The 27725-nt window shown below is 45.4% G+C and overlaps 1 protein-coding gene and 2 long non-coding RNA genes across 4 annotated transcripts; 1 reads left to right on the top strand and 2 right to left on the bottom strand.

The window, feature by feature from the left end:
* Positions 1-628: 628 nt before the first annotated feature.
* LOC148685495 (uncharacterized) lies at positions 629-1529 on the bottom strand. Its single transcript, XR_015950354.1, has 2 exons — positions 1409-1529; positions 629-1286 (listed from the first exon to the last, which is right to left on the bottom strand). It is a non-coding gene; the product is annotated as an uncharacterized LOC148685495 (long non-coding RNA).
* On the top strand, positions 1473-27564 carry SYNE4 (spectrin repeat containing nuclear envelope family member 4). Of its 2 annotated transcripts, none has more exons than XM_035119719.3 (13): positions 1473-1707; positions 5398-5722; positions 7261-7411; positions 10175-10351; positions 10856-10993; positions 12072-12266; positions 13316-13595; positions 14937-15034; positions 15761-15839; positions 16854-17023; positions 17659-17811; positions 18807-18868; positions 26464-27564. In XM_035119719.3, the coding sequence occupies exons 2-13, from the start codon at positions 5574-5576 to the stop codon at positions 26696-26698; spliced, it is 1887 nt and encodes a 628-aa protein (XP_034975610.3). In that variant the 5' UTR covers positions 1473-1707; positions 5398-5573; the 3' UTR covers positions 26699-27564. The 2 variants fall into 2 exon arrangements, with proteins under 2 accessions (XP_034975610.3, XP_034975611.3); XM_035119720.3 differs by lacking the exon at positions 1473-1707 and adding an exon at positions 1829-1965.
* LOC148685494 (uncharacterized) lies at positions 15185-19694 on the bottom strand. Its single transcript, XR_015950353.1, has 2 exons — positions 19600-19694; positions 15185-15925 (listed from the first exon to the last, which is right to left on the bottom strand). It is a non-coding gene; the product is annotated as an uncharacterized LOC148685494 (long non-coding RNA).
* Positions 27565-27725: the final 161 nt, after the last annotated feature.

Raw genomic sequence — 27725 nt, 5'->3', positions numbered from 1 at the left:
CCATAGCAGATACTAGGAAAGTTCTCTGCCCGAGTTCCTGGAGAGTCGCTGGCATTCACAGCAAACAGAAGGCGGACTAGTGAGACTCTTGAGAACCAGTGTGGTGTAGTGGTTAGAGTGTCAGACTAGGACCTGGGAGACCAGGGTTCAAATCCCCACCCAGCCATGAAGCTCAGTGGGTGGCCTTGGACCAGTCACTGCCTCTCAGCCTAAGTGACCTCAAAGGGTTGTTGGGATAAAATGAGGAGTGGGAGAATCTTGTAGGCCACCATGAGCTCCTTGGAGGAAAAGGTGGGATATAAATACAAACAAACAAACAAACAAACAAACAATGGTGGATAAAGAAGAAGCCTGCAAGAGAGTGACTTTCTTCTTATTATCTGTCTCAGGGGAAAAACCCTAAACATTAAACATAACAATACAGAAGTTATATACTGTATTAGAAAACATGTACAACCATCTGTACTTGATAATGGTGAATCAGAGAGTGACTGCTTTTTTTCATGTGATCTCAGGCCTTTCTCTGAGACTTAGCTGTTCAGATCCGGTTCCATTTTAGTTGACAACCCCCACCCCCACCCCGGCTGACAGCGGAAATCAAAGAAACAAAGTCAGCAAAGCCACCAAATGGGGTTTCCTTCCCAGGTTTTATTTGTTTTATCTTCTGTGCAAATATTTATATACCACCAACATTACAAATAAAAAGTCTTAGTGGTGGGCAGTGTAAAATGAATAATAAAATTGCACCTGTAAAGCAAATAGTAAATGCAGTGCAAACAGTGGATCAGCTGGATCACCCCTGGGGAACGGCCATCCTTCAGTGAGCCCCCAGGAGGCTGTGAGCGTGGCATAAGAAGAGCCTGCTGGATTAGGCCAGTGGCTCATCCTGTTCTCACAGTGGCTTCCCAGATGCCCCATGATGGGAAGCCTGCAAGCAGGACCCAAACACAAGAGCCCTCCCTCCCCTCCTGTGGCTTCCAGCAACCGGCATTCAGAAACATCACTGCCTCCGACTTGGCAGTCATTGATAGCTTTCTCCTCCACAGATTTGCCTAATCTTCTTTGTTATAGCCATTCACATTAGTGGGGAGAGAATGCCACAGTTTCTCCTTAGGCTACGGTGCAGTGTGTGTGCTTTATTTCTTGTTCGTTGCAAAGGGGGAAGAAGCACCTGGCTTGTCCGAGGGAGTGCACCGATGGGTTAGGCCTCCCCCCGCCGTGTTACCGTTGGAGAATCAAATTACCTGGCAACCCTCCCTGCTCCTGGTTTCTCTTTGTGCAGGTATCTGCAGAGAGAGAGAGAGAGAACACAGCTCACCTGTTGAGGAGGGAGGACGGAAGCAGGAGGAAGAGCGGCAGAGGTTTGGGGCATAGGGGTTGCCCTTTTCAACCCTTCGCTTTCGCTTACAGAGTCCATCCCCTTTCTCAACGCGTCGCTTCCAGGTCTCCATCCATCAAGGTGCGTGCGCCCTGCAGAGGAGAGGATGGAGCCAGCTGCGCCTGTTGCGCGCTCACCGCTGTGGGTGATGTGGCAATTGCGCTAGGACACCTGTTTAATGATTGACAAGCGCGCGGGAGAAATGCAAAAGGTCACGCTGTAGAGGCAGCCTCCAAACTTCAAGCAGACACTGGGTTTCGATCTGGCGGGGATCGCTGATCCACATGAAGCTGGGCTGCTTTGTGTGACTCTTTAGAAAGGCAGTTCAGGTAAGTCGCCACCTGCCCATGCCAGCTTTCCAGGTTGAGGCTTATTTATGCCTCTGGCGTGAAGTGAAACCTTCTACCTGCTCCTTAAATTGCTGTCAGGGTGTGAGTGAAGTGCCATAAAACTTGGCAACGTTTCAGTCTCGATTTGGATGATGTCAGAGCACTGCAGTCTTACAGTGCAAGCCCAGCCGTGTGTCTACTTGGAAGGAAATCCTGCTGAATTCAACGCGGCTTGCTCTCACCTCTCAGGGAAGCGGGGTGAGGATTGCAGCCTAAATTGCTGGATTGGATGATGTGAAATGCAGTTTATTAATTGAAGGAGTCCAAATTAGGCTAGTAGGATGGCACCTTAAGGGCACATTTGGGGCTGTTTTGGTTTCAGTGCATTAAGGGTAAATAGGCAGTGAAAATAATATATTAAAGAAATGAGTAGTAATTTGTGTTTTATTAAATTTTGGGTATTAAATTCTTTGCTTCTTGCAGTTCCTTCAGTGTTTTTTTTTTGGGGGGGGGAGCATGTTTCTCAAAATGCCAGATAAGTATAGAGAGGCAGTGTTTATTCAATGGCAAATGAACCGCACTCTGTGCATGCTTGTGGGCTATCTCATTATCTCAGGTATTGGCAGGCTGCTGGCAGTGCTGAAAGCAGTTTCTAAAGCTGAGCCGTACTACTGGAGGTTTGTGTAGGTCTGGAGAAACAGACAAAATCCAAACCTTTGATCAATTTCTGCAATTTGAAAACACACAAATATTGGGAATTTATCTAAGTACTGTGCCTAGTGAATATCATGTCAGTGAGGGGACTGGGGCCAGTTTGGAAAACTACAATGATGGCGTGAGGCAGAGAGACACAGCCTGCTCCATCTTGGAAAATCAAAATGTCATTGCAATATGTTAGAACAATATGTTTGTTGGACTTCTTGGTGGCTGTTTGACGAATGTGAAATTGCACACAGCAATCCTGCGGGTGTGGCGCACTCTCTCTTGCTGCTAAATTATGGGATTGACAAGGCACAGTTACCGGGGATAATTTGCAAAGTCATATTGACAAGAGGTTTATTTTTATATGAGTGGATTTTCACCAGAAAGGTTGCATCAGGATTAAAGGTGGATGAGGAATGCAGGCTGACATTTTGACGGCAACAGCACCATGTGCAAAAGTTTTCATGCAGAAGAACCATGGGTCCCACAACAAAACATTTTCCAGGGGCACTCTGAAACCCTGAAGAGCTGCTTCTGGTCAGTGTAGACAACACTAAGCTAGCTGGACCAAAGCCCTATATTCAAAAAGAGTGTCCTGCCTGTGTCTGTGGTGACCTTTCAACTTGGAGGAATGCCTGTTTCTCACTCTGACTAATCAAACCATGTATTTCCTCTGGCACCTTCAGTAGCTTGGATGCTCAATTTTGGATAACGAGATGCCTCTGATCTACCTAGAGACCACAGCTTTTGGCATGAATTCTGAGCTCCCTGATCCCAGGCAGGCATAGACACCTGTGGGGGAAAGAGAATGAACTGTGTATGCTTAGAGCCACTGTCCTGTTTACTGTTGCGCCCCACAAACTCTGGATAACAGATCCCTGACTGGAGCAGCCCGTTTGCAAGGTGCATGCCTCAGCTACGTGCCAAGCCAAACAAACCTCTGCCTACACCGATATGTATTTGCCAAGTCTATTGGCAGGGGACGCCACAGAGGACTCAAGGGAAGCTTGCTTTGGTGCCGCAATAATTCTGCAAGGGCCATAAGAGAAACACGGTGTTTGTTTTAGCTGCAGTGAGAATATTTGCAATATTTGAAAAAGTCACAAGGGCTGATAAGGCAGGGCACAGAGGGGGGGGCATCTTCTGGCCTGAGCATAAAAGGGAAGGAGGCTGGCATTGTTTCTAAACAGCCATTCCCTTAGCCTTTTGGGAGGAAAAGAGCCAGGAGGAGCTAAATTTTGTTAGCCGTTAATCCTCCCCCCCCCCCGGGCTAATCATAAGGACAAGAGTGCCTTTGAGAATGGGCAAAGTACGATATCTTTTTTCTTTCTTTCTCACTAAGGATTAGGGGGAAGGCATTCCCATTTATGGAGCCTGGTTTTCAGATGTGTTGGGCATCCCTGATGGGTTGATGTTGTAGCTTCCTGTTTATGCTGTTTATGCTGCGAGGAATGGCTGCAGTTCAGTGCTATGAAGCAGAATGCATGCAGAATGTCCCAGGTTCAACTCTTAGCAGCACCCCCAGGTAGGGCTGAGAGAGCTTTGCATGCAGATGGTTCAGTCCCAAGGCAGCATCTCCAGGGTAAGGGTGGGGATGTTCCACCTCTGAAATCCTGGAGAGCTGCTGCCAGCCAGTGCAGGCAACAGTGAGCTAGATGGACCAGTGGTCTGACTTACCATAAGGCATCTTCCAAAAGGCACCTTCTCAAAAGGATGTTGTCTAGTTGGCAAAGGCTCAGAAAAGGGCAACCCAAATGATCAAAAGGGGGGGGTGGAGTAGAGAATCATAGAGTGGGAAGGGACTCTGAGGGTCATCTTGTCCAACCCCCGTATGAAGAATGGTTGCAGTGTTTGGACATTTTTTTAGTTTAGAGAAAAGGAGAGCAAGAGGTGATAGGACAGAAGTTCATAATATTATGCATGGCAGGGAGAAAATTGATAGAGAAGAGATTTTATCCCTCTCTCGTAACACGCAATGAAGCTGAATGTTGGAAGATTCAGGACAGATGAAAGAAAGTCCTTCTTCACGCAGAGTTAACCTGTGGAACTCCCTCCCACAGGATGAAGTGATAGCCACCAACTTGGATGGCTTTAAAAGAGGCTACTAGCCATGATCAATCTGTTTTGCGTCCTCTGTTGGAGGCTGTAACGCTTCTGGATCCCAGTTTCTGGAAACTGCAGGAGGGCAGAGTGTTCATGTGCTGGAGTCCTGCTTGCAGGTTTCCCAAAGGCTCTTACATGTGACTCAATCGAGAGAAGAAAAATATGGGTTGTAAATATTATTTGAAATAAATAGAAATGACAGCCTCTGACCACATGCAGAGTGCATTGTATTAACTGTTGAACCACCACAGCCTGCACTTGCACAGGAGTTATGAGGCACTGCTCCCAGGCCAAAAGGTGCAGCTTACTACTGAGTAGTCCTACTTCTTCTCTCTCTATCCTCCTTTAGAAATCAGCTGCCTGCAAATAATTTGGACTGCGTGAGCCTCTGTTACTGATCTCCTTTTATATCACTGATGGTGCACAGTAGGTGATGCGGAAAATTCTCAACAGACTTTAAGATAATAATAATTAATGGGTTCCCTGGGCAATAAACCTTCCTGTGTTTATTTGCTTAGAAGCAGATATGTAGTTATGAACTTGGCTACCTAAGCAAGAAACTAGAGGAGGAGGAAACTTGGGTGAGGATGTGTTTGTTCAAAGAAGGTTATTCTTTGTAGTGTCTGGATTTTTTCCCACTCTCTACAATAAATAGGCCTTTGCCCTCACCCTCAGAGTAAAGGTAAATGACGCTTAGGTAAATGCACTCTGCACATGCCCTGAGCCCTATCTTGCACTCCCCCACCCCTGGGCTAAGCCTGTCAGAAAGGATTAGACCCCTTGACCCCTTTGTCTTTTCTTCAGATAGACTTTGATGCTCACCCTTCCTCGAGATCTGCAATGGCTAATTTCTCTCTTTTCCTTTCGTTCTCTAAAATTTAACAGTGCTCCTTCTCCGACAGAGTTGGTGGGCAGATCCTGAACTTGCTCCATGAACTGACAGGCCGCCATGTGGCATTTATTGTTTCCCGAGCCGTCTGCAAACTCTCAGAGAGCGCTGATGCTTCCTCCGCCACAGAGATAGTCAGCTGAAGCCACCACACCAAAACTCTGGGCTGGGGATGCAGAGAATTGGCTGGAGGCAGGAACTGCCCCTTGATTTCAGGGACAGCCACAGTTGCTACGGGTGTGCCACGCTCTGTGGAGAGCAGCTGGTGCCAGAGATGGCTGTTTGCGACTTTTCCACAGTGTCCGTGGAGAAACGCATCAGGTGAGCTCTTGTTTCATTGAAAAAAATCTCCCGAATTTTGGTTAGCGCACTAGGCTAGGCCTTTGGGTGAAGACCCAGAGTGCCTCAAAAGAGGTTCTCTTGCTCACCTGTGAGCAACCTTAACATTTATTTATTTACAAGTATTTCTGTACCACTGTATCGTAAAGTGTATCAAGGCGGAGTATGAAATGCAAAATGGAGTTTCGAGATAATAAAAATAACAAAAATTACAGGCCACCTGCGAACCACACATTCAAAGCACAATGATACCACTTTAAACATTCATGGGAATTGTGGCTGGGAATATTGGGAAATGTCGTTTGTTCAGGATGCTGAGCATTGTTAGGAGAGCCCCTCCCAGAACTACAATTCCCAGAGGTTGCTATGGAGAGGGGTTTATTGCTAAACTGCTCTGGGAAGGGAATGGGGCATCTCCTAACAACTCTCAGCATCCTCAACAAACTACAACTATGTCAGCAAAACCAAGATACAGGGCCATCTTTATATCCGCCACTGTGGCGCAAAGATCCCTCCAGCGCCCCCCCCCCCCGGTTTCCCAGAGTTGCCTACCTTTTTATGGCGCTGCCGGCAGCTTTGCAGGGCTGGAGGAGGCGGGCAGCGGCTTCAGGGCGGCTCCTCCAGCTTCCACATCTTCCCTGGCGCCCATGCTGCGGTGGCCATGGCAGGCAGAGGTTCTGGGCGCAGCGCTGCTTCGGCGCGGCATGGCGGAGGTGAGCGAGGGCAGCGAGCTGATGCTGGGAGGCGCAGCGTCCAGCCTCCGTCTCTTCCCTGGCACCCTCCAGAACTTTGCTCCCTGGGGCCCCGCGCCACTTGCCTCTATGGGCAAGACGCCCCTGCCAAGATACCTATAGCTCCGCTCACGTATTACAAAAAAAGAATGAAAGTTTACAACTCCTTCCATTTCTATTCTCTCCCCTGTCCTCTCCACCTCTCTTTCTCCCTCAAACTCATACTACCCCTAATAATAATGTCTCAGACTGAACATAGCTGAACTGTTTGAAGGACTCTACGACTTGAAAGCAGAGACGCTGAATGTACTTCTGTTACTCGTGAAAAAATCTTTGAATTGAAACATTATTTAAGAAAAATACAGCTCCCAGATTTCTTTGGGGGGAAGCAATGACAGTTTAAAGTGGTATCGTAATGCTTTAAATATAAAGTGCAGATGGGGATACAGATAATCACTCAGGAGACTGATCAATCAACATTTAAACGGCTGCAAAGGCCTGTTGCCACAAAAATAATGTTTTTAAAAGTACATAGTAATTGAAATAACACTCAGAGGTGTTTGTTTGTTTTTTAAATTAAGCCATTTACAGGGTGAGTCCTTTAAAAGAGGCCCCGTGGATACAGAGTACACATGTTCCACGGGGCATCTTTTAAAAGACTCACCCTGTATAAATGTTTTTAAATTCAAGATGGGAGTTCTGGCAGGTCGTTTGTGGGTTAGTTCTTCTTCTTCCCAGAGTCTGCCTTGGTTTCGTGTATTGACGGATCGATTCCTCTCTCCGTACCAGAGAGGAGCAGGCATGGCATCTCCGGAAAGCCTTCCAAGACTTGCTCTTCCGCTTCCAGGACTGGCTGTGGGCTGCCGAGCTGATGGCTGCTTCCCCAAACTCCTCGCAGGTGTCCTATGCCAACTCCAAGAAAGAGCTGCAAAGGTTCAAGGTAAGGAGGGACCTCCTGAGGGCCGGGTTCTCTGGCCCTTGCTTTGCATACACAGCATGCCCTTTAAAGCACACTGCTTCCCCCCAAAGAACGCTGGGAGTTTTAGCACTGGGAATTACAGTTCCTGGGATTATTCAGGGGAATCCGTGTGTTTCAAGTGTCCTCTGTGTCTTATGCAGCCCTGAAGCTGCCAGTTACAGAGCCTCCCTTGCCAGCTACTCATTTGATAGCTTGGGATTCGCCGGACCTTTTATCTTTAAAGGAGCAGCGATGGGCCAAAGATAACAAATGAGCGAACAAATGAGGCATTTAGAAAGCACTGTGAATTACAGTTCCTGGGATTATTCAGGGGAATCCGTGTGTTTCAAGTGTCCTCTGTGTCTTATGCAGTCCTGAAGCTGCCAGTTACAGAGCCTCCCTTGCCAGCTACTCATTTGATAGCTTGGGATTCGCCGGACCTTTTATCTTAAAGGAGCAGCGATGGGCCAAAGATAACAAATGAGCGAACAAATGAGGCATTTAGAAAGGATGGGCCACCCTTCCGAGGGGAGCCAGCGGGAGAGAGAATGCAGCTTTGTTCTCTTCCCCACCACTACCAACACTTTTGTGTGAATTAACAACTTTTGAAGCCGCAGCAATCCAGGTCACCTTGTGTGTGTGTTTGTGCATGAGAGAGAGGAACTGAAAGATGAGAACGGCTCGCTCAGAAATTCCTACCGCTCAAAGCAAGACACCTTGACTGCCAGCCAGCAGGTTGAATTGCTAAAAAGGAGATGGTTCTGGCACTCCGAAACGTGCACCAGGACTTAATTTTGTGGTGGTGCGTTAATGAACGTTGTAGCATCACTTATGACGAATACAATTTGCACGGAAATGTTGCAGGCGCTGTGACTTCTGCTGCTTCTGGGTGACATGTCTCTCCCCCTCTTTCTATTTGCTCGGTATAGGTCATTTATAAAGCACCTATTATTTACTTATTTATTTTATATCCCACCTTTTCCTCCAAGGCGCCCACCCTCCTCATTTCATCTCCACAACATTAAGTCGGTGCACTGTGTGGCTCAGTGAGTCAGTGTGTGTAACCAGAAGGTTGGTGGTTCAAGCCTACCCAGGGATGGCTGTGGGCAAGATGCCTGTGATTCAGGGGGTTGGACTAGATGGCCCTTAGAGGTCCCTTCCAACTACAATTCTATTATTCTAGCTGAGAGGCAGTGACTGGCCCAAGGTCACCAGCAGTGAGCTAAGCTTCATGGCCCAGTGGGGATTTGAACCCTGGTTTCCCATGTGCTAGTCAACCACGACATCACACTGGCTCTCATTGCAGAACCCAGAGATCTGGAATAAATACAGGCACTACCCTTGGGCTTCACAGCTGAACTACAACTCTTCTCCAGCCCTGGCCATGCTTGCCGGGGTTGTTGGGAGTTGTAGCTCAGGCAATATCTGGAGGGCCTACGGTTCCCTCCCACCTGCTTCACGGTGAGTAAATGTCAGGCGGCAGGAGGGTGCATAGCTGTCAGACAAGGACATTTGTTTCTTAGTGGGAAGCCAAATTTGAATCTAATAAAGTTAGCCACAATCCTGTGGTTCCCAAAGTTTTTCAGGCCACTGCCTGCTTGGTTCCCTAAACTCATCCTCGGTGCCCCCTGCCCTACCCTTTGAAAAGCGTTATTCAGGAATAGCAGTTTGCACAACCCACCAAGGAAAATAATAATGTGATAATTTAAAACAGTTAACAATTAATTGCATATTTATTCAAAACCCAATTAAAATGATTTAGTTTAAGTCTACAGAATGGATGAACTTGATCCAGCGATGCCGGCTTTTCAAAGTCTGGTGGCCATATACACCTTTGGCACCCCTCTGCCGCCCCCTAGGCAGTCCTACTGCCCCCCAAGGGGTGGGACTGTGCACTTAAGGAACCACTGACATAGCCCAGCAATGTATCAAAATATATTGGAGACAGAACACATTTAGAAATGGGTATTTTGAGAGGAAAATGCAGTTTAAAATATTATTAAGAGGCAGTGTTTTTTTTAAAAAAAATAAAAAATCAAGGCATCACACAGGAGGCAGAACCGATTTCTAGGTGATAGCACATGAAAGCTGCATGAGCCATTAATATAAGGTTACCAGATTTTTTTTCAATGAATCCGGGGACACTTTTCAACTTTAAAGGATTTTGTCAGGGGACTACCGGTAATTTGTAAATCCGGGGACTGTCCCCAGGAAACAGGGATGTCTGGTAACCTTACATTAATAACATTTTATTCACCCGTTTATTTGTTTGCAGGCAGGGACCCAGGTGGCACTGTGGTTAAACCACTGAGCCTAGGGCTTGCTGATCAGAAGGTCGGCGGTTCGGATCCCTGTGACGGGGTGAGCTCCTGTTGCTTGGTCCCAGCTCCTGCCAACCTAGCAGTTCGAAAGCACGTCAAAATGCAAGTAGATAAATAGGAACCGCTACAGCGGGAAGGTAAACGGCGTTTCCATGTGCTGCTCTGGCTTGCCAGAAGCGGCTTTGTCATGCTGGGCACATGACCTGGAAGCTATACGCCGGCTCCCTCGGCCAATAATGCGAGATGAGCGCGCAACCCCAGAGTCGGTCACGACTGGACCTAATGGTCAGGGGTCCCTTTACCTTTACCTTTATTTGTTTGCAGGCAGTCCTGAACCACTTTGTAGGGGGTTGGGAGCAAAGACTTGTGCCTGCTCTAGTCTCAATGCTCCCCACTGGCATTTTTTTTCATGGCTCCCTTTCAGGTGCTACAAAGGCAAGTGTCAGACAAGCTGCTGCCTCTGGAATCCTTAAACAGGCGATACCATCAGCTGGTGAGGACTGGGAGCAACGACCCACAGCTCAGGCCCACGGTGCAAAAAGTCAACCAGCGCTGGGATGACCTGCAGGCTCGGACGGCTGCCATTTGCAAGAGGCTGAAGGTGGGTCCTGGTGGGCGCTGGACCTTGGAGTTCTAAAATCACCTTGAGGTCCACATTCCCTCCTGGATAACCTTTCGAGGACCGTGGAGTAACGAACCTGAATTTTAACTTTATACACTGGGCTAGTTCAGGAACACGGGAAGTTGTCAGATCTTTGCTCCATCTAACTCAGTACTGTCTAATACACTGACTGGCAGCAGCACTGCAGGATTTTAGGCAGCCCTATCTGGAAACACCACGGACTGAACCTGAGACCTTCCGCTTACAAGGCAGGCACCCTACTGCTGAGCTATGGCTCTCCTACACACATTCACAAACCCCTAGAAGAGGCAGAGAACTGGGAGTCTGAGTCACGGCGCCCCCTGCTTTTGGTCACAGGGATAACCATTTTTGAATAGCCACTTCAGGGCAGATGTTCCTCCTACAAAATTGTCCAAGCATCTCTTAGCTCTGTGAACAAAGGACAGTGTTTGATATGCTCTTTCCCTTCCCTCCCCCTCCCAGCATTTCGTGAACCAGTGGGAAAAGTTTGAGCTGGAGAAAGAGACCATCCGGGTGTGGCTGGTGGAGCTGGACCTCCGACTGACGGATGTGGAGCACTTCTCTGGAGGGACGTCGCTGGAGAAAATGATACAGCTGCAGGTAGGTAAAAAGCAGAGGAAGAGGCCCATGGAGGGGGGGAATCAAGAATTTGCACTCTTGCAGATTTCCCACAAGGCTACACGTTTTCCCAGGGATTCACCGAACGCTTCTGGAGTCTGGTATCTCAGCTCAGGATCTGGCATCTTGAGCAGGTTGGCATTTGCTGAGGAAAACGTTTCTGGACCTCAATGTTCTTGCAAAAAAAAGGGGGAGAATCAATGCATGGATAGTGTCCAACAAAAGCTCAGAAGTTTTATCTTATTTCATAATAATTTCAGTGTTGTTTTTTTTTAAGGGCTGGTACTCACCATGAAGTTGTTACAGGAAGGGTCTAAACCACAGAGCCTAGGGCTTGCCGATCAGGTCGGCGGTTTGAATCCCCGCGACAGGGTGAGCTCCCGTTGCTCGGTCCCTGCTCCTGCCCACCTAGCAGTTCAAAAGCACATCAAGTGCAAGTAGATAAATAGGTACTGCTCCAGCCGGAAGGTAAACGGCGTTTCCGTGCGCTGCTCTGGTTCACCAGAAGCGGCTTTGTCATGCTGGCCACATGACCCAGAAGCTGTACGCCGGCTCCCTCAGCCAATAACACGAGATTAGCTGCGCAACCCCAGAGTAGTCCGCGACTGGACCTAACGGTCAGGGGTCCCTTTACCTTTACCTTTACTTGCCATGAAATTGTTACAGTAAGTGCCATAATTTTAATATTTTGGGGGTGGGGTGGGGGAAGTTGCCGGTACTGCGTAGCTTTGAATACCTCCAGAAATAAAAAGCGCCACATAAAAAGGTATATTTTGCTTGATTTTTTAAAAAAGGCAAAGCAGTTTACAAATAGAAAAAACCCCATAGAATTATCAGTAAAAACAGTTGAAAACAGCAAGTTAAAACATTTTTTAAAAAATTAAAATTGGCAGTAAACTAAAAACAGATCAAAATATACATCTAAAGCCATCCAGGTTGGTGGCTGTCACTACCTCCTGTCATCCCTGACCACTGGTCCTACTAGCCAGGGATGATGGGAATTGTAGTCCAAAAACCGCTAAGGGAAAAGCCCGTTGCATCTCTCTTTCCTGACGTCCAGGCATTCCAGCAAGACGTGCAAGCCAATGCAGACCGTGTTGACCACCTGCTGGTGCACGGGGAAGCTCTGATCCAGAAGAGCCAGCCCGAGGACGCAGAGGTCTTGGAGGAGGAGTTGCAGGACCTGAGCTGTTTCTGCCAGGAGGTCTTCCGCAGAGTCTTCCGCTTCCGGCGGCGACTGGTCAGCATGCAGCTGGTAAGTACTGGGGATCTCCCTTGCTCAGGAAGAGGGAGGGGGAATCTGATATGCCAATCAAGGCACTGGGGCAGGCGAGCCACAGATAGTCAGGATTAGGTTAAGCTCACATGTATATATTCATCGGCCGGTGGCTGCAGGTTTTCTCTAGTTTTGAGAAAAGGCAGGAGGTGACATGATAGTTTATTAAATTTTGTGGGGCATGGAGGAAGTGGATGGAGTAAAGGTTTTATCCCTCTTGCATTTGGTGAGAATTCATGGACATCAATAAGGTTGAATGTTGAAAAATAAAAGTGTTCATTTACAAAGTGCAGGGTTAATCTGTGGAACTCACTGCCACAGGAAGCAGCAATGGCCACCCACTTGGGTGGCTTTAATAGAGGGCTGGACAAATTCATGGAGGAGTGGGCTACTAGCCACGATTATTATGTTCTTCCTCCACAGTTGGAGGAGGCAGCAATTCTTCTGAATACCAGCTACTGGAAATGACAGGAAGGGAGAGTTGCTCTTGTGCTCGGGTCCTGCTTGCAAGTTTCCCATAATGGGCATTTGGTTGGCCACTGTGAGAACAGGCTGCTTGACTAGATGGGCCATTGGCCCGATCCAGCAGGCTATGTACATCAAATGATAATTTACATGTCTGAATTGCATGACAGAAGCACAGAAACCGCTACAAGGGTGCAGAATCTGGCCCCTTGCAAGTGAAGGATGTTGCTCAGGGGCAGAGGATATTTGCAGAAGGTCACAGGTTCAATCTCTGGCATCTCCACCCCACTTTAGGAACCCACTGCACTATATCTTTTAAAGCACATGCAAAGCTCATTCTTCCCCTCCAAGAATCCTAGGCTCTGCAGTTTGCTAAACTGGGAATTGTAACTCTGTGACAGGAAAACTACAGCGCTCAGAATTCCTTGAGGGAAAGGATGTGTTGCAAATGGGCATTGAAGGTGCAGTGAGTTTACTGCCTGAGATTTCTTTAAGTGGATGATAACTCTTCCATGTCTGCAGATCTCTCTCTTCCTCCCCTGAACATATTATCTTGCCCCCAGGTCTTTGAGGACGAGTGGTTGTCGGACCGGGATAGTGATTTGGAGTCTGAGTCCCTCATGGAAGAATCCCTGGAGTGGGTGGGCAATGATGGCACTGGACCACCCCGGCCTCCTGCTGCTCCCATGTGCCAGTCAACCCCAAAGAACCCCTCGCTTCACCGCCAGCAACCAGCTCCCACTGTAGAGGCAAATGTGGATCTGGAGTGGGATCCTTCTGTGGATATAGGGGGATCTACGTCGCATGATGAAGAGGACTCCTCATACTTCAGCGCCATCACAGGTAGGCGTGGCCTGTGAGGGAGGGAGGGCCCCCCGCTTTGTGGGTATGGAGCTGGGTTGAATCAGGACACAGGAACAAGGGTCCATCTGGTACGCAGGCTGAGACCCTCCCTGCCTGCAGACTGTCTTGCCAGAGTGGTGCATGCTCTGGTTATCTCCCGCTTGGACTACTGCAATGCGCTCTACGTGGGGCTACCTTTGAAGGTGACCTGGAAACTGCGACTAATCTAGAATGCGGCAGCTAGACTGGGGACTGGGAGCGGCCGCCAGGACCACATAACACCGGTCCTGAAAGACCTACATTGGCTCCCAGTACATTTCTGAGCACAATTCAAAGTGTCGGTGGTGGTGCTGACCTTGAAAGCCCTAAACGGCCTTGGCCCAGTAGACCTTAAGGAAGATTTCCACCCCCATCATTCAGCCCAGACACTGAGGTCCAGTGCCGTGGGCCTTCTGGCGGTTTCCTCCCTGTGAGAAGTGAGATTGCAGGGAACCAGGCAGAGGGCCTTTTTGGCAGTGGCACCCTCCCTGTGGAACTCCTTCCCTTCATATATTAAGGAGATAAAGAACTACACAACTTTTAGAATATATCTGAAGGCAGCCCTGTTTTTGGAAGCTTTTAATTTTTGATGTTGTATTTTTGTTGCATGCCTCCCAGAGTGTCCGGGGCAACCCAGTCAGATGGGAGAGGTATAAGAAATAAATTGTTGTTGTTGTTACTACTATTCTTATTATTATCATCATTATCATCATCATCATTCATTTCAGAGTTTCTGAGCACCTACAGCCATCAAACAACACCTTCAGCTCTATGAGTCTTTCACCGCAGAAGAGGCAGTGTGGTTAGGCTGTTGTGCTAGGATAGGCATGGCCAAACTTGGCCCTCCAGCTGTTTTGGAACCACAATTCCCACCATCCCTGACCACTGGTCCTGTTAGCTATGGGAGTTGTAGTCCCAAAACACCTGGAGGGCCATACCTGGGCTAGGACCTGGGAGAGCAGGGTTCAAATCCCCACTCAGTCACAAAGCTCACTTGGGTGACCTTGGGCCAGTTACTGCCTCATAGCTGGGGCTGATGGGAGTTGTAGTCCAAAACATAGCTGCCAAGTTTTCCCTTTTCTCGCGAGGAAGCCTATTCAGCATAAGGGAATTTCCCTTTAAAAAAAGGGAGAACTTGGCAGCTATGGTCCAAAACATCTGGAGGGTGCCAAGCTGGGGAAGGCTACTATATACTTAGTCATAAGGGTTGGAAGCTTGACTTTTTAAAGAAAACAGAAGCAGATATTCATTGATAGATTGGGCAGCATCTGGATTCCTTTCACCTGTTTTGTTACCTTGCAGGTATGGGCCAGTGGGAAGAACCTCGCCGGAAGTGCAGGCCTTCTGTTTGTGCATCCCGTTCCTTGCCTTTGAGATGTGGCAGCCAAGGAGACTTATCTGTAAGCATTTGGGAATGGCTGGGGTGGGTGGAATAGTTCTTAATCCCAGGGCTTGGTAGGAGGAGAGAGCATGAATATGGTTACTTCACTTTTCTGAAGAAGTGTGCATGTACACGAAAGCTCACACCAATGACAAACTTAGTTGGTCTCTAAGGTGCTACTGGAAGGAATTTTATTTATTTTTTATTTTGTTTTGTTTTGCCTAAAATAGATATATACAGTATAGCAACAAAACAATGTTTTAAGCTGGCCTGCTAGATCAGGCCAGTGGCCCATCTAGTCCAGAATCCTGTTCTCACAGTGGCCAACCAGATGTCTCTCCTGGGAAACCCGCAAGCAGGACCCGAGTGCGAGAGCAACTCTCCCCTCTGGTGGTTTCCAGAAACTGGTACCCAGAACCATTGCTGCCTCTGAATGTGGAGGGAGAGCAATAGCCATCCTGGCTAGTGGCCACTGATAAGACTTCTCTTCCACGAATTTGCGCAATTGTCTTTTAAAGCCATCTAAGCTGGCGGCCATCACTGCCTCCTGTGGGAGAGTGTTCCACAGATTAACCGTGTTCACCCCATGCCACATAACCCCTCCTCCCTACCCCATCTGGTTTTCAGAATGGCCGATTCCCCCACCCCAAAATCTTGCTGTTGTTCTTGCTACTTCAATCATTTTCCTTGTGATTTCATAACTGCCCCCATCGTTCTCCTCCTTTCTTTCCTTACAACTTTACAGGTACAGAATGGCTTCCGAGAGGAGTGGGAGCAGTTCAGTTCCTCTGTCACAGACCAGGAGATAAAAAGGTGCAGCTCTGGTAAGTCCTCGCATTTGGTCTCCGTCCCCTTTTTAGTGGAGAAGCTGGTTTAATAAGCTGAATCATCCGTTTGGGTGTCTCTGGAACTTATTTGTAAAAATATTTTATGCTGTTATTTCATTAAAACAAAATCAAAACAGTTTACAACAAGAGTACATAAAACCATACAAATTAAATCAGAGTTAAAATCAGAAATCACATGATTATTTTGAACTCTTAATTGCCTGTACAGACTTGGCAGAATAGAAAAGTTTTCAGCAGGTGTGTAAAGTCTGGCATAGAAGGCTTCCTCCAGATCGCCAGCGTTTTGCGAGACTGAGTCAATCACATACTGGAAGTTTAGATTTTTGCCCACTTAGAGTATATTAAAGCACTCTGGTGTGAAAACAACAACAATTGTTTCTTAATTATTGTTTTCACTGTGTTTTTAGTGGTTCTTGTTTTTATCTCTAAGCTGAATCCTATCAGGGAAAAAGTTGAAGTATAATTTATTGTTGTTATTAATTTATGCAGCTAGGAAAGTGATGTGGATAATGTGCTAAAAGTGTGGGATAAATGACTGGTTAAATCATGGGTAGGCAAACTAAGGCCCGGGGGCCGGATTCAGCCCAATCGCCTTCTAAATCCGGCCCACGGACAGTCCGGGAATCAGCATGTTTTTACATGAGTAGAATGTGTCCTTATATTTAAAATGCATCTCTGGGTTATTTGCGGGGCATAGGAATTTGTTCATCCCCGCCCCCGCCCCCAAATAAAATATAGTCCGCCCCCCCACAAGGTCTGAGGGACAGTGGAACGGCCCCCTGCTGAAAAGGTTTGCTGACTCCTGGGTTAAACAGAAGACCTATAATCACCCCACAAGCAAATGAGAAACAAATGCTCAATAAAGACCAGGCATATCCGTTTCTTTCTTGTTTGCCAGTGCTCTGTGACCATCTACTCTGGAGACTGAAGCTCCACTTTAGAGGCAGGATTCCCACCCTGATCTGATGTTCTTGCTGCCTTCTCTGGTAGGAATGCTGCACTCATGGGAGCTCCAGGGATGTCAGCACCCCCAAAATGGGCCAGCAGAGAAAGGGAGCCCCCGTCAAGTGGAACCGATGGGATTTGATCCCGAACGTATTGAGACCTGGCTGGGCCAGAGCTGCCGGGAGAAGATGGGAGGGAAGCTGGAGGTGGAACAAGTAAGTTCTTCCGATGGAGCAGGACGAGAACATCTCGGGTTGTAGAGAATGTATATACAGTATTGGGAGCAGGAATCTACTGCTCCATTGCTTTTTGGACGGCATCTCCTGTAACTGTGCTGGCTATGGGCTGATGGGAGTTGTAGTCCAAAACATCTGGAGGGGCACCAAGTTGAGTAAAGATGGTGTACACCAGTGTTTTTCAAACTTGAGTCCACAACTCCCATCATCCCTGACCCCTCAACCCGCTAGCTAGGGATGATGGGAGTTGTGGTCCAACAACAGCTGGGGACTCAGGTTTGAGAAATATTGGTGTACACTGATGGTCAGTGGCTGTCCAGGGTTTTAGCCTTTCCCATCTTGGCCCTTCCTGGAGATGCCAGGGATGGAACCCAAGGCCTTCTGCATGTCAAGCAGATGTTCCAGATAACAGGGGAAGAGCCCACCACTCCTTGGAACAGCACATCCTTCACATGGAGAAGGTCCCAGGTTCAGTCCTGGGCAATAAGTCCTCTGCCTGAAAACCTGGAGAGCTGCTGCTGCTGCCAGCCAGTGTAGCCAGCACTGAACTAGATGGGCCAATGATCTGGCTCTATATAGGGCAGCACCTTATAATCTTTCGGTCCACTCTGCAGGCCACTGGGACTTGTGGGCATGTCCCACTACCTGTCCTAGATCTGCAATTCCCAGTACAATCTCAGGCAAGCGGGAAACGACCAAAGAGGCAGAAGTCACAGCAACGGGTGAAAAAGAAAACTCGATCGACCCCAGGCAGCAACGTTGGGCAGGTAAGCAATTGATAGGTTGGACAACACCGGGAAACAAATCCCTGGATCCTTGTGGCTTCACTGCCTTGGGCTGCAACCGATAAATGAATGGTTGGAGATCCTGAAGCTGCAAGGAATGCACTTCTGAGCATGTGCAGAGTGCGTTCTTTGGGTTATACTGGACAACCTCCAGCCACTTCCACCCCTCTGGATTTAGGAGGCCCATTGAGCTTGTGCTTCCTACCAGACTTTAGCCCTGGTGGCATCACCTTGCAATTATACAGTGGTCCCTTGGTTCTCAAACGCCTTGGTACTCAAACAACTTGGAACCCAAACACTGCAAACCCAGAAGTAAGTGTTCTGGTTTGTGAACTTTTTTCAGAAGTCAAACGTGCTCTGTTTTGAGTGTTACGCTTCCAATTTGAGTGCCTCACTTCCGTTTTGAGTCAAAACAAAATAAAAAAATCCTTCCAGTAGCACCTTAGAGACCAACTAAGTTTGTCATAGGTATGAGCTTTCATGTGCATGCACGCTTCTTCAGATGTTATGCTGAGGTCTGTCTGTTTTTGCTATTTATTTTGCGTTTTTGCATCTGCAGCTCTTTTTGTTTTGTTTTTGTGACTGCGTGGAACCCAGTTCAGCTACTGATTGATTGATTGTGTGACTGCAGTACATTGTTTATGGCTTTCATTTTATGGATCAATGGTCTCGTTTGATAGTAAAATTCATGTTAAATTGCTGTTTTAGGGGTTGTTTTTAAAAGTCTGGAACGGATTAATCTGTTTTGCATTACTTTCTATGGGTAAGTGTGTCTTGGTTTTGGAACGGACTTCCGGAATGGATTAAGTTTGAGAACCAAGGTACCACTGTAAATGAAGGCAAACCAACCATGGCCCCAAATCACTCTCACCACCAACGAAAACTAATAAACAAATAGAAAAAGAACCTGCCCTCTTGGGAGGTTTGAACAGATAGCCCCTGCTTTTTCTGTTCACTCTCTGTGCCTCTTTTCATAGATCTGCAAGAAGGAGCACCTCAACTCCCGATCAGCAGAAATCGCAGTCACCATTGAGCAGGGGTAAGAGAGCGCCCCTCCAATTTGACAAAGACATCTCTCTGCTTTGCGCTTTGTGATAGGGGTGGGCAGCTGGTTGGCCTTGGAACCAATCTGCTATGATTCTGGCGGCTCCAAACCTGAGAGGCCAAAGAGGGGTGTGGGAGGAGACGTATGGAAGTGAGAGCTGGACCAAAAAGAAGGCTGGTCGCCAAAGAATGGATGTTTTGAATTATGGTGCTGGAGGAGACTCTTGAGAGTCCCATGGACTGCAAGAAGATCAAACCTATCCATTTTGAAGGAAATCAGTCCTGTATGCTCACTGGAAGGACAGATCCTGAAGCTGAGGCTCCAATACTTTGGCCACATCATGAGAAGAGAAGGTACCGATAAAAATAAAAACAAGGACATTAGGCAAGGGAATTACTAAGAAGATAATACCAGAGGCAGAAAGAAAGCGCGGTGCCGTGGCAATTCAGAGCGACGCAAACAACTGGGCGAAAGTGCGAGAGAGAGAGAGAACAGAAAATCATATTCTATGCAAAGAAAGTGTTCATAAAAATCGGAAAGGTACAGTACAACAGGGAAAGATAATTGAAGGAATTACTGCAACAAGGAAAGCTTCAGCCGCTAAACGTTAACCGCTAACTGTGAGAAAGGAGGAGGAGAGGAGGAGGAGAAGGGGGAAAGAGCGGTTTGAAATCTAAACATCAGAGTAAGGAAAGCAGAATAGAGGCTTGAAAAGAGAGACTTACCCATTGCAGGACAGAGACTCATGACAATGGAATTTTAATTCAAAGACTAGAGGCTCAGGAACGATACCTGAAACAAAGATGGAGCGGCGTGGGACAAAGCGGGGCGGGGACTGTTAAGCAATAAGGAAATGACTGCTAGGAAAGACTAAGAAGGAACCATCGCACGAGAGAGAAAAGAAACAGCGACACAAGTGGCAAGAAGCAGAACAATAGGAGGAGAATAGCAACAGAGAGATCTCCAAAGTCTGCTGGACCAGGGGGGAAGAGCGTCACCAGAGGACAACTCAAGAATTGAAAGGGGACTTTTAAGAGTGACAAGGAAATGGCAGGCGGAAAATACAACCAGACTACCCTACTCAACCAGCAGGCAAGAAGGAACTCAGGAGCAGAAGGAGAGATGGACATGAGAGAATTGATCCTGAGTCTGAAAGGGGACATTTTGGAAATGAGAAAGGACTTTGGAGAATTGAAAATGGAGGTAAATGATAAGATGAAGGGATTGGATGAAAAATTAGATAAAATAAATGGGAAAGTAGAGGGGAACTCAAAAGCAATAACAGAGTTAAAAACGCAGGTTAAAGAGTTAGATGAGGAGGGTAAAGAATCATCCAAGATAGTGCAAGAAAATAAGGAAAAACTACAGCAAATGGAGGAACTGGTTAAGAAGGCTTTTAAGGAAATTAGGGAATGTAAGAAGGAATGTGAAACAGCTAAAAAAGAGAGGGATGAACTTAAAATAAGACAAGAGGCCACTTGGGATGCGATGGCTCTGTTACAAATGCAGGCTAGGGAACGAACTCTCAGGCTAAGGGGGGTCCCGGAAATGCCGGAAGAGAACCTATATACACTAATACCTAAAGGAATAGCAGAGTGGTTGCAAATAGGAGAAGAGGAAGTGATGGAGGAGATAGAAACACTATTCAGAGTTAACTCCAAGAAGGCCAAAGAAAACAACTGGCCAGGAGATTGTCTGATCACACTATATACAACAAGATTGAAGAATAAAATGTTTCAGAAGAAGAGGGGAGATAAGTTAAAGATTGAAGGAGTAAACATAATAGTGTTGAAAGAAGTGCCACCACGCATTTTGAAAAAAAGGGACAAATATCATTTTTTAACAAAGGCCCTAAATGCCAAATCTATATTTTATAAATGGGAATACCCTGAAGGGCTTACCTTCACTTACATGGGGAGAAAAAGAAGGTTTGTTACACCTGAAGCTGCTGATATTTTTTACAGAAGGTATAAATCGCAACTAGGAGGAGATAAAAGCCAGACAGGAAAGGAAACCCATCAAAAACAGATAGAAGAAAACACTCACACAGATAGTGAAGACGAAAAGTAGAAGCCCCTTTTTTTAAAGATGGACAAGTAAATAAATAAAAGGAAAATTCAATTTTATGTTATTTTTTTCTCATTTTTTTTTCTTTGTTGAAAGGTATCGTATACTGAAATTAATAAAATGAATCTCAAATTAATCACATGGAATGTGAATGGTTTAAATGATAAAAAGAAACGAAATAGTATAAGACATGTATTACTTAAACAAAAATTAGATATTATTTGTTTGCAAGAAACCCACATTAAGAAAGATCATGAAAGACTATTAATAGACCCGAAATTAGGAGTGGAATTTATAGCAGCAGACGAGAGGAAAAAGAGAGGGGTGGTGATTTACGCAAGGGCGAGTCTGGAGCCGGAACTAGTATATACGGACCAAGAAGGTAGATTGGTTATGATAAAAATAAAACATCTAGGAGAAATGATATACATAATGGGGATATATGCGCCAAACGATAAAAAACTAGAATTTTATAAAAAGATGGAGATGAAAATGTTGGAATATGTCGGAGGGAAAATGGTACTAATGGGGGATTTGAATGGAGTATGTGATCCAAAAAAAGATAGAACAGGGAAGGGGAGAGAAAGCAAGAAAGGGAGACTACCGCGATCCTTTTTCAATTTAGTAAGAACTTTAGATATGAAAGATGCCTGGAGGCATAAGAATGAAATGGAAAAGGAGTACACCTATTTCTCTAATTCTAAAAACATGGCAAGCAGAATTGATGCTATCTGGCTATCGACAGAAATGCTAGGAAGAATACAGGAGGTCAAAATACAACCTAGAATACTATCAGACCATAACTCCATAATTATGAGCCTAAGGGCTGAATGGAAGACGGGAATGAGAAGGTGGAAACTAAATGATGCATTGCTGTATGATGAAAGAATCATAGAAGGGGCCAAAGAAACGCTGAGAGAGTTTTTTGAGTTAAACAGCAATGACAACATAAACATTAAAACCATCTGGGATACCAGTAAAGCGGTGATAAGGGGATACTTTATTAAGCAGAATGCCATGTTAAAAAACAGAAAGGAAAAAGAAAAAAAGAGAATAACAGAAGAGCTAGAGAAAAAAAAAGAGCTGAACAAAAACCCCAATAATGAGAAAATAAGGAAAGAAATTGGTATATTAAAAGTGGACTACAAAATTAAAATAGAACAAGAGATGGAATGGAGACATAAATTATGGAGACAGAACAATTTCGAGTTTGGAAACAAACCAAGTAAATATCTGGCCTGGCAACTCAAAAAGAGAAGAAATGAGAAATTGGTAAACAGATTAAGAGAAGGAACAAAAATAATAGATAATCCCCAGACAGTTTGTAAAATACTATGGAGAATTGTATAAGAAAAATGAGGAAAATAAGGAGGAGATCAATAAATATTTAGAGAAACACCAATTGAGGATTAATATTAAAGAAAAAGCTAAGGAATTAGAAAAACCAATTACCGTACAAGAGATAAAAGAGACAATGAAGAAAAGTAAATTAGGAAAAGCGCCAGGTCCAGACGGGCTTCCCACAGAATATTACAAGAAAATGGAAAACATCCTCCTAAACCCCCTAAAAGAGATAATGAATCAAACCTTAGAAAAAGGCATAATACCCGAGACATGGAAGGAAGCGTATATCACGCTCCTTCCCAAAGGAGATACAGACCTGGAATTAATGGCAAATTACAGGCCTATATCTCTATTAAACAGCGACTATAAGATATTCGCAGGGATAATAGCCCAGAGACTAAAAAATATACTTAAGGAAATTATTCACCCAGACCAGGCAGGGTTCCTCCCAGGGAGGCAGATATTTAATAACACCAGGAATATAATAGATATATTAGAATATTTGGAATTTAAAATTGACAAAAAAGCTGCCTTATTGATGATAGATGCCGAAAAGGCATTTGACAATGTCTCATGGGAATTTTTGAAGAAACAAATAAGCATGATTGGTCTGCAGGAAAAGATGCAAAAGGCCATAGGAGCTGTATACCAACAACAGAAGGCGAGACTGATAATAAATGGAGGAGTGACAGAATCTTTTTGGATAGAGAAAGGCACCAGACAAGGCTGCCCTCTCTCCCCCCTGCTATATATTCTAGTGCTAGAAGTGCTATTAAACAAAATCAGAAGTGAAAAAGAGATAAAGGGTATAACGGTTGGGAAAAGAGAATATAAAATACGTGCCTTCGCGGACGATATAGTAGTAACAGCGCAAGACCCAAAAGAAACCATCCCAAGAGTATTAAAAATTATAAAAGAATATGGGAAAGTGGCGGGACTGAAGATAAATTATAAAAAAACTACGTTGCTAACTAAAAATTTGGACAAAAAGGAAAGGGAAGAGTTAAATCAATTGACAGGTCTGGAATTAAGAAAGAAGGTCAAATACCTAGGTATCTGGATAACAGCAAAAAGCCTAAAACTTTATGAGGATAACTACAAAAAAGTGTGGAGTGAGATTAAAAGGGAAATGGAACAGTGGAGTAAACTACATCTCTCCCTCTGGGGCAGAGTCTCAATAGTGAAAATGAATATACTCCCAAAATTGATATACCTGTTTCAGGCAATACCAATTTTGGGAGGAATAAAATGTTTTGCCGAGTGGAAAAAAGACCTCACCAAATTTGTGTGGAATAATAAAAGACCGAGGATCAAATATCAGTTATTAACAGACAGGAAGGAAAGAGGGGGATTCTCCCTCCCCAACCTAGAGCTGTACCATGCAGCAGCTGGACTGGTCTGGGTAAAAGATTGGATAACCCTGGAGAGGCCAGAGGTTCTAGACCTAGAGGGGGTAGGAAATAGATTTGGGTGGCACTCCTACCTGTTACATGAGAAAGTCAAGTCACATAAGGGGTTTTTAAACCATCTAATAAAAAAGTCCCTGTACCTGATATGGGTGAAATACAAAGGCATATTAGAACCCAAAATACCCTTGTGGAAATCACCGATAAATGTAATTACGGTCAAAAAAGTAAATATGGAAGAAAAAGTCGTCACATACCATGAGTTATTGGAAAATATACAGAATGAACCAACATTAAAAAGGTATGAAGAAATTAAGAATCATCTTTCGGTCTGGCTGCAATACTTCCAGATTAATCAGGGACTAATAGAGGATAAAAAATTGGGAATTGCAAAGGAGAGGTCTAAATTTGAAAAAGAGTTAATACATAATGATAAAAAATTAATCTCACGCATGTATGATCTGTTACTGGAATGGGAGCTAAAAGAGGAGCAGACGAAACTTTCCATGATAAAATGGGCCCAGGACCTTGGTCATAACATCCTTATAGAACAATGGGAAAGGCTGTGGAGAAAAGATATAAAATTTACCGCCTGCTATGATCTGCGGGAAAATATTTTTAAAATGATGTACAGGTGGTACCAGACCCCTGAAAAACTAGCCAAGATGTATAAAAACAAGTCACCAAAATGTTGGAGATGTGAGAAGGAAATAGGAACACAAATGCACATGTGGTGGAAATGTGCTGAGATAAGCAAATATTGGAATAACATCTACGAAGAATTAAAGAAAATGTTGAAATGCAAGATTATAAAAAAACCAGAAATGTTCCTATTAAATATAATACCAGAAGAAATAAAAAGTGCAAATAGAATACTACTTATGTATGGTATTGTAGCTGCGAGGGTCCTAATCGCCAGAAATTGGAAAAATAAAAACACACCCAACGTATCAGATTGGCAAATTTTAATGAAAGAATATTCACAGCTAGCCAGGGTCACTGGGAGAATTAGAGGACAAACAAAACAAAAAATAAAGGAGGAATGGAGGATTTTTGATGATTATATATTAATGAGTAAAGTAACAAGATCATGAAAGCAGATTGGAACTGAACCTATTGGAAAATAAAAGGAAAAATTGAGGTGAACCTTTTGTATATAATAAGATGGATTAATGTAATTTGCATAGGATATGATTGGAAGACCGCTGTTATTTTTCTATTTATGTATTTTTACTCATTCATGTTTTGTGTATGTTTTTTTTTTTTTTTTGTATATATCTAGGTTGGTTAGAGAAGATAACTTGTGTATAGACTAGGACATGGTAGGCTCAACATAGCCACCTCTTTCTTTTTTCTTCCTTTTTTTCTCCTCCTATTTCCTTTCTTTTCTTTTCTTCATTGTTTGGTAAACGAAGATTTATTCTTTTGTATGGTTTTAAAGATTGAAATAAATAAAAAACATTTTAAAAAAAAATAAAAAAAATAAAAAAAAGAGAAGACTCCCTGGAAAAGACCCTGATGTTGGGAAAGATTGAGGGCGCAAGGAGAAGGGGACGACAGAGGACAAGATGGTTGGACAGTATTCTCGGAGCTACTAACATGAGTCTGACCAAACTGTGGGAGGCAGTGGAAGACAGGACTGCCTTCCTGGCGTGCTATGGTCCATGGGGTCACGTAGAGTCGGACATGACTAAACTACTAAACAACAACAACAGTCCATAAAGACTTCAAAGAAGTATCCCAACAACCAGATTTACGAATTGGTATGCTGGCCTGACAGCCACAGACAGAGTGTCTCTACAGAGGGTGGTGAACACAGCACATGATATCATGGGCTGTCCCTTAAGTCTGCTAGATGACATCGCAAGGGATCGTTGCCTTAGGAGAGTGAGAAAAATTCTCAGGGATGACTCACACCCCGGCCATCACCTCTTTAATCTCCTACCCTCAGACAGGAGATATAGAAGTATAATCAGCCATACCAACAGTCTAAAAAATAGCTTCTATCTGTGGGCTGTTAGGCTGTTGAATAGAAAATAACATAGCGAAATTGACTTGCGAGGTGGTATGTTGTTCGATAAGAGATTGAGTGTTGGGGGGGGGAGGGAGGCTCGCTTAATTTCATTGTACACAGGTTGTACAATGACAATAAAGGTATTATTATTATTATTATTACTACTAGCTGGCCCTGCCACGTGTTGCTGTAGCTTAGTCTGTTAAATGGGGCCTCAGAATCCCCCTTCAGACTCCTCCCCCCACCCCTGTGGCTCATCCCTGTGATTGTCCCCACCCTGTCCCGCTCCATGATCTTTCCCGACCCCTTCTCCCCCACCCAGGGGAGCCCCCACCTCTATTCGGCCTAGTCTTCAAACCTCTACTCAGCCTAGTCTGCAAAGGCGAGCTGAGCTGCTGTGTAGTGGGAAGCTTTCCTACCTGCAGTACCAGTGTAGCCGCCACTAGAGGCCGCTGGTGTGCATGGTCTCCTGATTCTATTTCCCAGCATGCACTTTAGGGTGAGTTGTGTGTTTTTGAACACAGGGTTTTGGGGTTTTTACCTGGCTCAGGTATGAATTTGTCTTTGAAAATAGTCTGAGCTAGCTATTCCAGTCACATTTGACTTTGTGTTAAAATTTGAACGCAATCGGTCCAGTGGTTTTGTTGAACATTGGAGAGGAACACACATGCCCAGTTTACATACATACATACATACATACATACATACATGTATGTAAATATTATTGTTATTATCTGAACAATTTGCTCGTCTTCCAGATCCAGCCTGCAACAGCCTTCGATCATCTCCTGCCTCCGAACCCAGAAGCTCCCCAGACTCCCCGCCATATGGAACAGGACGATGATGATCCTCAGTGCCAGCCTGTTGCTGCTGCTACTCTTCCTGGCCAGCCCCTTTCCTCTATACCCGTCGGAGCTCTCCTGCCTCCAGGAAAATGGCTACTCCAGATCCTTCCACTTCATGCTCACGTACAGTGGGCCACCACCCACTTAGCAGGCAGGGAGTGTTGCAGCCTGGACTGTTCATAATGCATGGGGCCAGTGCTAGGAGAGAAGGAAGTTGTCTATGGGAGTTCCGCAGGCTCTTCCTCCAGCAATGCCCCGCTGCATCAGCTCAGAGATGGGTTGTGGCACTTGGTGAAAGGAGAGAGAATATACCCCCCCCCCAAGTGTTCAATTATTAGCTGTTAACACAAATATTCACTGTTAGGCCTATCCTCCTCCATTCATTTAACTATTCTTAAAAAAAGAAAAAAAGAAACTTGTACCCAACTATGTATGCCCTATACATTTGCGGCACATTCCCTTCTCCCAAGAATCCTGGGAACTGTAGTGTGCATCTCAGAGAACTACAGTTCCCAGCATCCTTAACAAACTGCTATACCCAGGATTCCTGTGTTTGGGTGTGCTTTAAATGATTGGTGTGTACACACAGCCTTTCTTCCACTCAGCACAGAGTCACAGAGGTCAAGGAACCTATATTAGCCATCCCCATTAAGTTCAGTGCATACATCCCCCTGAGGCTAGGAGTTCCGTAGGTTGCAGGTGGCTGCATTTCGAAACGCAGGACCTTAGATGGCAATTCTGGCAACCTCTGCTCTTCGTTTGCTGTGTTCCACCGAGCCACATTCCCGCACTAGACGTGTCCGGCTGGCCTTTTCTGCAGAACATTTTGCTGCCACAAACTCTGCTTGAACATGAACAAGCCATTGCCCAGCAGAAGCCCATAAAAGATACACCTCCTGCCTTCAGAGAAGCCAGACGCCACCACAACCAAGCACATGTATGACCCCTTCATTCAGCTACCCCTTCTTTAATATATTTGGCATCAAAGGTTTTCTAATAAAGAGGAGAAATAGAGGTCTGGTGTTTGTTTGCTGGACTTCCATTCCATCCCACCTTAGGATGGGCTTAGGATCGTCTCCTCCTACCAACCCCCCCCCCCCCATTCCCATGTTCCTGCAAGACGCGTGAATCCCCTTCCAGCAGCCAGGTCGCTGTGGAAATCAGTGGGGTGCCTG

The sequence above is a fragment of the Zootoca vivipara genome, chromosome 6, assembly GCF_965207765.1.
Source record: "Zootoca vivipara chromosome 6, rZooViv2.hap1.1, whole genome shotgun sequence".
In the NCBI taxonomy this organism is placed as follows: domain Eukaryota; kingdom Metazoa; phylum Chordata; class Lepidosauria; order Squamata; family Lacertidae; genus Zootoca; species Zootoca vivipara.
Note: the sequence above shows the minus strand (reverse complement) of the source record. Positions and strands in the feature narration are given on the sequence as shown.